Below are 12683 nucleotides of genomic sequence, written 5' to 3'. Positions count from 1 at the left end.
CAAGATCATATGCTGCAACGTCCTGCCTGTCGGCGACTACTTCAGCTTCAACCACAACAACACAAGAGCACACAACAGATTTAAACTTAATATTAACCGCTCCAAACGTGACTGGAAAAAATATGATTTCAGTAACCGAGTTGTCGAAGCGTGGAACTCATTACCGGACTCCATAGTGTCATCCCCAAATCCCCAACAATTTACCCTTAGATTATCTACGGTTGACCTATCCAGATTCCTAAGAGGTCAGTAAGGGGCGAGTACAAGTGCACTAGAGCAGGGGTCCCCAACCACCGGGCCGGGGACCAGTACCGGGCCGCGGGGCATGTTGCACCGGTCCGTGGAGTCAGCAGCTGCCGGCCCTCATGCCGCCACCCCCTCCCTCCAGCGCTTCGCCTCCCGCCGGGCAAGAGGCCTCGGGAGGCAGGTTCTGCCGGCCACAGGACAATGGACGGGACAGAGGGGCGGGAAGGACCGAGAGGCTCAAGCCTCTTTTGGCTTCTGCCGCGGGGCACTTTTGTGTTTTTGGCTGGGGGGAGGCAGGAGGGCCAGCCTGACCCCCTGTCTCCAGCGCTTAGCCCCCGCTGGGCAAGAGGGCTTGGGAGGCAGGTTCTGCCGGCCACAGGGCGATGGCGGGAAAGAGGGGCGGGGAGGACCAGCACCCCCATGCTTAATCCCGCCCCCAACCACACCCCTTTCCGCCCCCACCGGGCCATAGAAAAATTGTCTTGCTGAAACTGGTCCCTGGTGGAAAAAACGTTGGGGACCACTGCACTAGAGTGCCTTCCGTTCCGTCCTATTGCTCTCCTTTATCTCCTCTACCTTTCTTCTATTCCTATATCTCTTCTTCTATTCTTTCATTGATATGTTCTATTCCTATATCTTCTTTTCTATTCTTTCATAGATATATTTTACTATGAGTATCTTCTCTATAACCTTCATCATGTATTTTACTATGTGTATATACCGTAGATATATACCCACTAAAACCCTCATTGTGTATTGGACTGACTGACTGACTGACTGACTGACTGACTGACTGAATGAATGAATGAATGAATAAATAAATAAATAAATTTGTTATTATTATTATTACTCTTCTAGTTCACAAGCAAATACCTCGCAGTCTTCCCCCGAAAGGCATTTCTGTCCTTTTTCAACAGAAACGTAGAAACGTCCCAGAGTTAAATTCGTTTGGCCTCGGGTGTGTGTGTGTGTGTGTGTAAGTAACAGAAGGAGGGGATTATTTGTAAGTCGGGGTGCGGGGAAAGCAGCGGCCTAAACCTCCGGCAGATGGCGGTCAGGGAACCTCCATTCTGACTTTGCTACGCTTTAATAAAACAATAGAGGAAAACAACAGTCCTCCTGTGCGCGCGTGCCCATCGATCCCTCCGCACTCCCCCGTTTCTCTCTCACTTCCTCGCCCGCCGTTTGGATCGCCTGACGGGGGAAAGGAGAAACCCCCTGAACGAAAACGGGATAGCAATTGCCGTGCCGGGCCTACAAGGCCGGGGCATGCTCAGTAGGAGCCAACCTCAAGTCGGGAGCAGCCTGTGACTAACACCACACCACACCCCCCGTCTTCTTTCTTGCGTCAGCTGAATGTTCCGGGGAGGGGTGAACGGGTGGGGGGAGTCGAGAAGGAACCACGCTCGGTTTGTCCGGGGAGGAGGAGGAGCGGAAAGGGCTGGTCGAGGCGCGAACTGACTTGGCTTCGGAGCGCCGAGCTGGCCCGCGCGCAACGTCGAGGCTTCTCTTGTTAGGAACGGCGCTACACTTTGGAACGTTCGCGGTTTTCCTCAGGCGCCGAGGCGGAGGCCTTGTTTTAAGCCGGTTCTCCTGAGGAACGGCGGCTCCAGGAAGACGGGAGGGGGGTGTTGTTTTGAGTCCCACCGGCGGGGCCCCTGCGGGGTTTGGGTGAGCGGTGTTGCTCGGCGTCCGCAGTTCGATGGTTTGTTCCGACCGACATGAGCCGCCCGTCCTCCGCCGGACCCAGCGCTAGCAAACCTTGCGACAAGCAGCAGCAGCAACACGCGCCATCGCCGGCTGCTGCTCCCGCCGCCAACACCGCGGCCGCGGCCGCCACCATCTCCACAGCCGGCTCTTCCGCGGTGCCTGCCGCGGCCGCTGTGATCTCGAGCCCTGGAGCCGGGGAGAGCGGCGGGGGCCCGGTGTCGCCTCAGCACCACGAGCTGACCTCGCTCTTCGAGTGCCCGGTTTGCTTCGACTATGTGCTGCCCCCGATCCTGCAGTGCCAAGCCGGGCACTTGGTTTGCAACCAATGCCGCCAGAAGCTGAGCTGCTGCCCCACATGCCGGGGATCCTTGACCCCCAGCATCAGGAACTTAGCCATGGAGAAAGTGGCCTCGGCGGTCCTCTTCCCTTGCAAGGTAAGGAAGGCTGGCGGGAGAAGGGAAGGAAAGGTGGGCGGGGAGAGGACCGGGATGGAGCGACGCTGTTTGGGGCTGAGCACCTGCCCTTGAGGTTGCGGCAGGGGATCGCAACTCTTTCTCCAATAGTGGCTTGATAAAAATCAAAAATTCCCCTTACCCCTTGGGAAGAGTAGAGGTGATCACCTTGAAATTGCAGTTCTTATTAGAAAAGTCTTGGGGTTATCCCCCCCCCCCTTTCTCGCTTTAAGAATTGCATTCTCTTTACTCTTCCTATTGGACCGGGCATCAGCATCTTCACCAGAATGATCTGCTTGGAGATGCCTTCTGACAAACCCATCTGCCCGGATGGAGGAATGGAACAGAATGGGTGCTAACTGCGTTTTCTAGGGAAGAGATTGAAATTGAGAAAGGAAGGCACCAGATATAAATCTCACCTGCACCTCGGATGTAACCCAGTCAATATTCCTGTCTCAGCTCTTGGTACTTGTTCTGTGTAGGCTATTTAAAGTTGTATCTGAGGTCAGCAAGTCCTCAAGCAGGTCCTCTTCAATGGTACTGGTGCTGCCTTTGGCCAGGGTTGTGCACACTTTCATGGAGTTGCAGATTTATTTACATTTGAAGAATATCAAGTTACAGAAGGCTGCCCTAAAAGAATTGTTGTAAAAAAGATTGAATTAAGCCTATGTAAATACAGTAGGCTTGAGGACTTAAAAATATGTATGCTGCATAATAACTAACCTTGTTTCATAGATTTTTTTTAAACTCCTTAGTTGAGTTACGCTGGGTGGGGATGGTGGAAGCAGAAACTTACAGGTATAGTGCCACAGTCTTTTTTTTAAAAAAAAAAGTTTGGTTCTTAAATAATAATAACAACAACAACAACAATAATAATGATAATAATAATTTATTAGATTTTTATGCCGCCCCTCTCTGAGAACTCGGGGCAGCATACCACTTAAAGATGGTATTGGCTGTTTTTCTCATCATTCGCCCCTCCAATGTTCCCCACAGTTCTTACAAATCTATAGTAAATCACTGAAATATAAATAGGAAAGTGTGAGGTTTCTTATAAAATGCAGAGAAAGCTCTGCCTAAATGAAAGACCCTGTGGATAAGTACAATGGTACCTCTACTTATGAACTTAATTCATTCCGTGACCAGGTTCGTAAGTAGAAAAGTTTGTAAGAAGAAGCAATTTTCCCCATAGGAATCAATGTAAAAGCAAATAATGCGTGCAAACCCACCCCAAAAGTCACCCCTTTTGCCTTGCGCCGCTGGGAATCCCCGCCTCCGGACTTCCGTTGCCAGACGATGCGCCCGTTCTTTTGCTGCTGGGATTACTCTGTGCCTCCCCTTGCTGGGAAATCCCATCTCCAGACTTCCTTTGCCACCCAAAGCTCCCGTTCTTGCGTTGCTGGAATGCCCCTGAGCCTCCCCTTGCTGGGATTCAAAGCGTCGTTGGCAAAAATGAAGGGAATCCCAGCGAGGGGAGCCTCAGGGGAATCCCAGCAGCATAGGAACATGTGCTTCAGGTGGCAACGTAAGTCCGGAGGTGGGGATTCCCAGCGAGCGGAGGGTCAGGGGAATCCCAGCAGCGCAAGGACAAGCACTTGAGCTGGCAACGTAAGTCCGGAGGTGGGGATTCCCAGCGAGCGGAGGCTCGGGAATCCCAGCAGCGCAAGGACAGACACTTGGGCTGGCAACGGAAGTCCAGAGGTGGGGCATCCCAGGGGCGGTGGCTTAGGTTCATAAGGTGAAAATGGTTCAGAAGTAGAGACAAAAAATCTTAAACACCAGGTTTGTATCTCAAAAAGTTCATCAGTAGGGGTGTTCGTAAGTAGAGGTACCACTGTAAGAGGAAGCTCTGTGAATTGGAAATCTGGCTGATTTGGATAAGGTATGAAATCTGTCTTGGATGAGTTGCATTGCCATGGAAAGATCAGACTGAATGCTTGCAGGCTCACTACAAAGAATTGCTGTGGCTATAAAATATTTTTGCAAGCTTCAGCTTGAACAGCAATTGTTGCTCTGTGTGAAACAATTGAGCATGGCTTGGATAATATCTTCATTAATTACAAACTAGACAATAGCAAAGTATTTTAAGAGGTGGTGCCTGTGTGACTTCAAAGTGCAACTTTTCTGATGCTGGCAACTTACAAAAAGTTGGGGAACAATTCTGTTTTCATACCAACTGATTCTAATTCAGATGTGCTAATGTAAATAAAGCACTCCTAAATGACTTCAGGCAGGACTTTTTGTAAGGTATAATATTTTCTTACATAGTCTTGCCTATGCTTGCAGAATTGTGTAGAGGATACCTTATGAATGCTCATCACTGAGATTTGTTAGATTAACATGGATAAGAAACAGTGTTGTAGCAATTACTGAAAAGGCCCTGTGGTCTATCCCTTTCAGTTGAAATGTTAAGGGCTCCGAAGATATATTTCTGTTTAAAAGTTCCTCCAATTAAATTCATGGTTAGCTTGCAAATTTTTTTAAAAAATTCAAAACTTTTTTTATGATGGCAATTATGACTATTGTTCAACAGTACTCTTCTTTATACATTATTTGATGAAGTTGTAGCACTGAAAAGCCTCTAAAGCACTTTAAATAATGACATGAAATAAATGCCCCAGTTAGTGGAGGTTTGGGGAGGGAGGGATATTCTTAAATATCTGGGGATCATCACTCTTCAACAGCTACAAAGTCATATGACTGGTAAAACAGGAATAAACGAAGCTCTTCTAAAGTACAGGTTCTCACCACTTTGTATTAAGTTAAATAAAAGTTTCTATAACAGCAGTTCCATGAAATGAATAATAGTTAATGGACGTACTGCAGTAATCTAAGTAGACACTTTTGCAGATCCTCTTGGGATGATGCTAATCTCTATGCCAGTGATAGCAAACCTTTCTTTCTTCAGGTGCCGAAAGAGTGTGGGCGTATGGTATTGTGCATGCACAAGTGCCTGCACCCATAATTCAATGCCTGGTGAGGGCGAAAACGGCTTCCCAGAGGCCCTCTGGAGGCCAGAAACAGCCTGTTGCCCAACTTCTGGTGGGCCCATTAAGCTTATGTTTTACTCTTCCCAGGCTCAAAAGCCTCCCCCATCACTCCCAGACGCTCTCTGGAAGCCAAAAACACCCTCCCAGAGCCTCTGTGAGCCAACAATCATCTGGCCAGCACACACATGTATGTGAGAGCTGAGCTAGGGCAACAGCTTGCATGCCAGCAGATATGGCTACAGGTGCCATAGGTTCGCTATCACTGCTCTATGCTGTAGTATTTAGTAGCATAATATAATATATCATTACATGATGCTTCTTTTAAGTAATCACCATCCACCTGGTGACCTACATACGTGTGAGTAAATCCATTGGCCATGTTAGCTAGAAAAAATGGGCATAGTGATTGATATCTGAAGGTTTCTTGGCTGAGGAAGGTTACTTTAAGCTGTTTGTGGCCTGAAGGAGTGCTCTCTTCCATTTAGTTGACTGTTTAATATTCCCTCCATCTCATGACTCCTTTTTCCAAATTTTTATCAGATATTTTCAGTTTAGGTTTTTAAAATACAGTGGTACCTTTCTACGAACACCTCTACTTATGAACTTTTCTAGATAAGAATCGGGTGTTCAAGATTTTTTTGCCTCTTCGCAAGAACCATTTTCCACTTACAAACCCCAGCCTCCAAAACTGTAACCGGAAAAGGCAGAGAGAAGCCACCATGGGGCCTTTCTAGGAATCTCCTGGGAGGAAACAGGGCCAGAAAAAGCAGGGAGAAGCTTCCATGGGACCTCTCTAGGAATCTCCTGGGAGGAAACAGGGCCGGAAAAGGTGGGGAGAAGCCTCTGTGGGCCTCTCTAGGAATCTCCTGGGAGGAAACAGGGCCAGAAAAGGTGGGGAGAAGCCTCTGTGGGCCTCTCTAGGAATCTCCTGGGAGGAAACAGGGCCGGAAAAGGTGGGGAGAAGCCTCTGTGGGGCCTCTCTAGGAATCTCCTGGAAGAAAACAGGGCCGGAAAAGGTGGAGAGAAGCCTCTGTGGGGCCTCTCAAGGAATCTCCTGGGAGGAAACAGGGCCTCCACCCTCCCTGTGGTTTCCCCAATCGTATGCATTATTTGCTTTTACATTGACTCCTATGGGAAAAATTGCTTCTTCTTACAAACTTTTCTACTTAAGAACCTGGTCATGGAACGGATTAAGTTCATAAGTAGAGGTAGCACTGTATGTATCTTTTCATTTACTGTTTGCTATATGTCTACAAGCAGATATGTACTAACTGCTCCTTATATTTTTTTCGGGTGGGGGAAACCCATTTTACTTCTCAAATGATAGTTACCCAATCATCAAAGTTCATTATTAAAGAAAAAGAATTATAAGCTACTCAACATGGTTAGCATGGATTCCACAATACTGTATATCACTAATCCCTTAGGATCCCTTCTGTGCTATTTATTGTTTGTTTTAAAAAATGTTTCCTTACCTCTTTCTGCTTTCACGATAGGGGGAAGCAGCTACTGTATTGCATCTAAGTGATCTAATACTTAAAAGGAAAAAGATGTGTCAGCTGGCAATGGGGGGGGGAAGAGGTTTTTTGACCCTTTTTATCACTACTAATCTCAAGAAGCCATTCTTAACTTGATATCCTGGTATCAGTTTCAAGTGTCTTTTGCTCCCAAGAGTTAGGTTTAAGCTGATCAATATGCACTCTAAACCTTCTAAAGTGTCATTGCGACAGATCTTAAGGTCAGCTGATTGAAGCAAGATTGGAAATGCTACTTAAGTTATCCAGAGGAAAGGCTCCAAAAGAAGAAAAGAAAGCTGAGGTTGAAGAAGTAGTGTTGTCCTATTGATTCCCATTTATGAGTTAAAGGAGGAGAAGAGGCATCAGATACAATCGTTGTTTTTCTTCCATTTAGCGGGGAAAGCATTTCAGGTTCCATGTTTGGGTTCTCTAGTTCAAGGGTGAAATATATTGCTTCCTCCACATGTTAGGCAAGAAGATTGAATGGACGCTTTCTATCAATCATACCTGGGAGTACTGGATTAGATTAACCCAGGTTGTGATACTTACGTCTAGTTCTGCTCAGTATAAGTAGCTATCAAACCACTGGCTCAGTTAGGTGGCTTGTCTTAGATCAGTGATGGCACACAAGCCATTGCCCTGCTCAGCTCCAGCATGCATGTGGATGCTGCCCAGCTGATTTTCAGCTCACACGGAGGATGTGGGAGGGCGGTTTTGGCTTGCAGAGGGCCTCCAAGGGAATGCGGGAATGCATTTTTCCCTCTCCAGGCTCCTGGGGAGGGTTAAAAACAGGTCTACCAGGCCCACCAGGAGTTGGGAAATGGGTCATTTCTAACCTCCAGAAGTTAGAAATGCCCCCCCCCCAGGTATTGAATTATAGGTGTCGACCCTCACGCATGCGCGATAGTGCACACACAACATTTTTGGCACCCATGGGAAAAAAGATTCGCCATCACTGTCTTAGATACTGAAGGGTATCGTTGCCATCAGTTTAATTCAACAGGAACTATGGTTAGGAAAGATGGCAGCTGTGGTCCAAATCAAGTGGAGAACATTGATGTAGGAAAGTTGTCTTACATTGATTAACTGTAGCCAGTGGTGGATCTTAATTCTTTTTCCTACCGGTTCTGTGGGCTTGGTGGGTGTGGTTTGGGTGTGGCAGGGGAAAGATAGTGTAAAATCTCAATTCCCTCCCACTCCAGGGGAAGGTTACTAACAAAATCCCCATTTTTCCCAATCAGCTGGGACTTGGGAGACATAGAATAGATGGTGGCTGGGCCATACAGAGATGGTATTTACTGGTTCTCCGAACTACTCAAAATTTCCATTGCCAGATCTCTAGAATTAGAACCTGCTGAATCCAACCTCTGACTGCAGCTCTCAATTGTTTCAGCTGCAGATTTTTTCCCCAGGTCTATTTAATTTAGGTATCTCCAAATTAAACTAGGAATATTTTTCATATAAGCATATGTGCTACTCCTGAACTGTTGAATTTTTTCCCATTAGGCTATTCAACCCATCAATGATGCAATAAGACCTGTCAGGCATTAATCAGCTGTTTTGTCACCAAGAGGAAAATATTTTAGCAAGAAATTTAACAATGTATACTACGTCTTTCTGATCAGTAGATTATCCTTTAAAGTGAATGGAATGCCATTAAGTAGATAGCTGGCTTGAATGTTGTACTAAAATAGCTCATCAATCAAATTAGAGTGATATCAAGACCATCCAAACATTTAAGCCTTGGTTTTTACTTTTCAGTATTTTATTAGTAATGGAGAAGAGGTGGAGAGAACACTTATCAAATTAACTGATTGTACAAAACTGAGTGGACTAGCTAATACCATAGAAGACAGAAATAAAATATCAGAAAGTAACATTTAACATGAAAAGTTCTTCAGTTAGGAAACAAAAATCTGAAGCACAACGACATAATGGGGAATAGTAGCTTAATAATAGTACAGTGGTACCTCTACTTAAGAACTTAATTTGTTCCATGACCAGATTCCTAAGTAGAAAAGTTTGTAAGTAGAAGCAATTTTTCCCATAGGAATCAATGTAAAAGCAAATAATGCGTGCAAACCCATTGGGAAAGAAATAAAAGCTCAGTATTTGGGTGGGAGGAGGAGGAGGAATAAGAGGAGGACAGTCGCTGCTGAAGGAAGAAAGTGAGGTGAGGGGAATCAAAAAAATCCAAAACTTTAAGTCTTTAAAAAAAAAAGAGGGACTCTGAGGCAGTGTTCCCTCTAATTTTTTGGGGGGGTGGGCGGAAAAGTATAGTGTCTGAGCAGCAGTCCCTTCGGGACTGGGTGGCACAGAAATAATAAATAAATAAATAAACAAACAAACAAACAAATAAAAAACCCACCCTGTTTTGCCTCAGAGAATTTCAAAATAAAATACTGTACTGTGTGTCTATAACAGTGAGCTCATAATAGGGCAACTCTATCAATATCAAAATGCCACTTAAATAGTTGAGCTAGTTTCAAACTAGATTTTGATTTTCTTTCTCTCTTCCTTACTTCCATTCTTTTTCTTTCTCTTTTCCTTCCTCTCTTTTTTCTATCTGTTTCTCTCTCTTCCTCTCTCTCTCCTTCCCTCTCACTCTTTCCCTCTCGGCTTCTGGGCAGGTTTGGAAAACTCTGAGTTGATGATGATTTTTAAGTGAGCGATTGCTCACTGCTCAGCTTAGAGGGAACTATGCTCTGAGGCGGCGAGGAGGAGCACGCACTTCCCATACATCCGGTGCAAGGCTGCCTCCCATACACTGCGCCAGAGAGAGAAACCCAGGGGGAATGGCAGGAAACTGACCGGGCCTTTGTGCCGCTCTCAAATTTCCTGGGAAATTTTTCCGGGATCTGGTTCTTAAGTAGAAAATGGTTCTTAAATAGAAGCAAAAAATCTTGAACACCCAGTTCTTATCTAGAAAAGTTCTTAAGTAGAGGCGTTCTTAGGTAAAGGTACCACTGTATTTGTGAAAAACAGATTAATAATTGATTTCAAATTAAATATGAGCCACACAATGCCATATAGAATATCAATATCTGTTCTTTTTTTATTAGAGTTCAGGACATGGAATAATGGATGTAAGTTACAGGAAGCCAGATTTTGATTGAATGTGAATAAAACTTTCTCTAACAATAAGGGTATGAGATGGAATAAGAATACAGTGGTACCTCGAGATACGAGTTTAATTCGTTCCGGACCTGCGCTCTTAAGTCGAGCAGCTCTTATCTGGAATGACTTTTCCCCATAGGAATTAATGTAAATAATTTTAATTGGTTCCAGCCCTCAAAAAACTCACAAAGTTAGTCTAAATTATGCAAAAAGACATTGCAAGAATAAATGTAACTTTACTTATTAATAAGATGATAAGCTGAGAGCTTTCCTTCCCTTCCTCTTTTTACCCAAAACAATCAACATGGCAAACTTTTATTTTTATTCATTAAACTGTAGTTATTTATTCAACTTCACTGCCACCCAATCCTGTAGAGGGAGGAAAGAAGGGAGGAAGGAAAAGGAAAGCAAGAAATGGTAGGAGGAAAGGAAGGAAAGAAAGAAAGGAAGGAAGAAAGAAAGGAAGAAAGAAAGGGTGAAGGGACAGGAACAGAGGAAGGAAGCAAGGAAACTTATGAAAGGGGAGAGTAACTTCACTGCCACCCAATCCTGTAGAGGGAGGAAAGAAGGGAGGAAAGAAAAGGAAAGCAAGAAATAGAGGAAGGAAAGGTAAAAGAGAAAGAAAAAGAGCAAGAAAGAAAGCAAGCAAGAGAGAAAGAAAGAAAATGAAAGAGAAATAAAAATAGAGAGGGAGAATGAAAGAAATGGAAGGAGGGAAGGAAGGAGAGAAAGAAAGAGAAAGAAAGAAAGAAAGAGAAAGAAAAAAGAATGAAAGAGCAAGAGAGCAAGAGAGAAAAAGAAAGAGAGAGAGAGAAAGAAAGAAAGAAAGAAAGAAAGAAAGAAAGGCAACTTCAAAGAAAGGCTCACTGAGCATCTCTCACTCTCTCTCTCTTTCTATCCCTCTCTCTTTCTCTCCCCCCTCTCCCCCCCTTTCCCTCTCTCTTTCTCTCTCTCCCTCTCTCTTTCTCTCCCCCCTCTCCCCCCTTTCCCTCTCCCCCCCCAGGCCGGCAGCGATGTTTTAAAACAGCCGCGCCGTTTGCGAGCTAACTCCTGAGGTGCGGAAGTTCGCCTTTGGCGTTTGGGCCACTCGGAATGTGAAATTCAAAACAGCGTTCGGATCCCCCCACCCCCAGCAGAAGCCAAGGACCCCCAGAGTGGGGCGGCAGGGGAGGCGACCGCCTCTCCACTCACCAAGTGCCGGGATACGAGCCGAGAAGAGCCGGGCTGGCTTACTTTCCTTCCTTCCCGCGCTGATGCAGAGCCACTCGAACAAAGCGTCACGCCCCCCTGACGCTTTTGGCGGCAAAAGAGCCCAGCGTCGCTTCGGAAGCCGCCGAAAGCATCAGAGGGGCGCGACGCTTTGTTCGAGTGGCTCTGCATCAGCGCGGGAAGGAAGGAAAGTAAGCCAGCCCGGCTCTTCTCGGCTCGTATCGCGGAGAGGGGCGGCATACAAATCCAAGTAATAAATAAAATAAAATAAAAAAATGTCTCTCCTCTCCCAGCTCTTATCTCGAGTAGCTCTTAAGTCGAGCAGCTCTTATGTCGGGGTTCCACTGTAGTGAGACTATTTATTTATTGGATAGTGGAGAAATTGGTTCGATTGTTGCACTGTCTACTGCTTCATTGGATGTGTTTAAGACAACCATTGGTCAGGGTGCTTTACTATGGATTCCTGGTTGGACCTGATGATATGAAGTTCTCTTCTAATTTTATAATTCCATGAAATGGTTTTGTAGATCTTATGTGAGCCAATATGGATCTCTTATGCACACTGTTTGGATTGGCATACAGTATTGCAAATTAAGCATACTGAAAGTAGCGATAAGGGGAAAATGTACCTAATTTATTTTACCTCCAGGCAAAATTATAATAATTTAAAATCTTCATGGCCATTTATACTATAGAGACCCTTTATTCTGCAGAAGCTTCTGTGTTTATAATTTCTTTTCAGGAAGAATTATATATCCTATTAAAAATCAAGTACACATTCAAAATGTGTTTAATAAATACTGGTCTCAGGCTCAATATATGCTAATAAACTGTTGCTCGAATGAACTGTTGCTCAATTAGGAGAAACAAAAGAAGCAAATTATGCACAATGACCTGGGAATAGGTCTTTTGAACACTGAGTAAATATGGATATAAGCCAGGCTAAAAGTTCAGTTATCATTTGGGGAATTGGCAAAATCAGTTCACTTCATACATAATGTTTTAGTCTGCTCATATTGAAAATATTAAAATCGAGATAGGCATATCCATGTGAATATATTTTACAGTATTTACTTAAAATATTTCCAAAAGGACTTTTATCACAAGCCAATTTACAGAAGTGAATAAAGTGGGTAAATTTGAGTAAATCATTATCACCTGAAAACAACAAAACTGATGCCAGCCATCCTTTTGGGGGGTGAAAATATTCCACCTCAAAAAAGGATGGCTGGCATCAATTTAGTTGTTCTGATGTTTTGAAAAAACTTTTGTAGCAAACTTTGGTAATAATGTTTGGTTCATTCTTGGTCCATTCTGTTCCAATTCTATTCTACTGTACCAACCCTACCTATTCTCTCCTATCCTATTTCATTTCTATTCTACTCTACCCCTACTCTAGTCTAGTCTACTTATATTCTACTTTACTCTATTGCTATTCTGCT

The 12683-nt window shown here is 44.7% G+C and overlaps 1 protein-coding gene across 1 annotated transcript in view; it reads left to right on the top strand.

Moving 5' to 3' along the window:
• The first annotated feature begins 1376 nt into the window (after positions 1-1376).
• SIAH2 (siah E3 ubiquitin protein ligase 2) overlaps positions 1377-12683 on the top strand; it is a 41091-nt gene continuing 29784 nt past the window's right edge. The window contains exon 1 of the mRNA XM_070753447.1: positions 1377-2390. Coding sequence (XP_070609548.1) covers positions 1968-2390 — 423 coding nt within the window. The 5' untranslated portion in view covers positions 1377-1967. The remainder of the gene's footprint in view (positions 2391-12683) is intronic.

The sequence above is a fragment of the Erythrolamprus reginae genome, chromosome 5, assembly GCF_031021105.1.
Source record: "Erythrolamprus reginae isolate rEryReg1 chromosome 5, rEryReg1.hap1, whole genome shotgun sequence".
NCBI lineage: Eukaryota > Metazoa > Chordata > Lepidosauria > Squamata > Dipsadidae > Erythrolamprus > Erythrolamprus reginae.
Note: the sequence above shows the minus strand (reverse complement) of the source record. Positions and strands in the feature narration are given on the sequence as shown.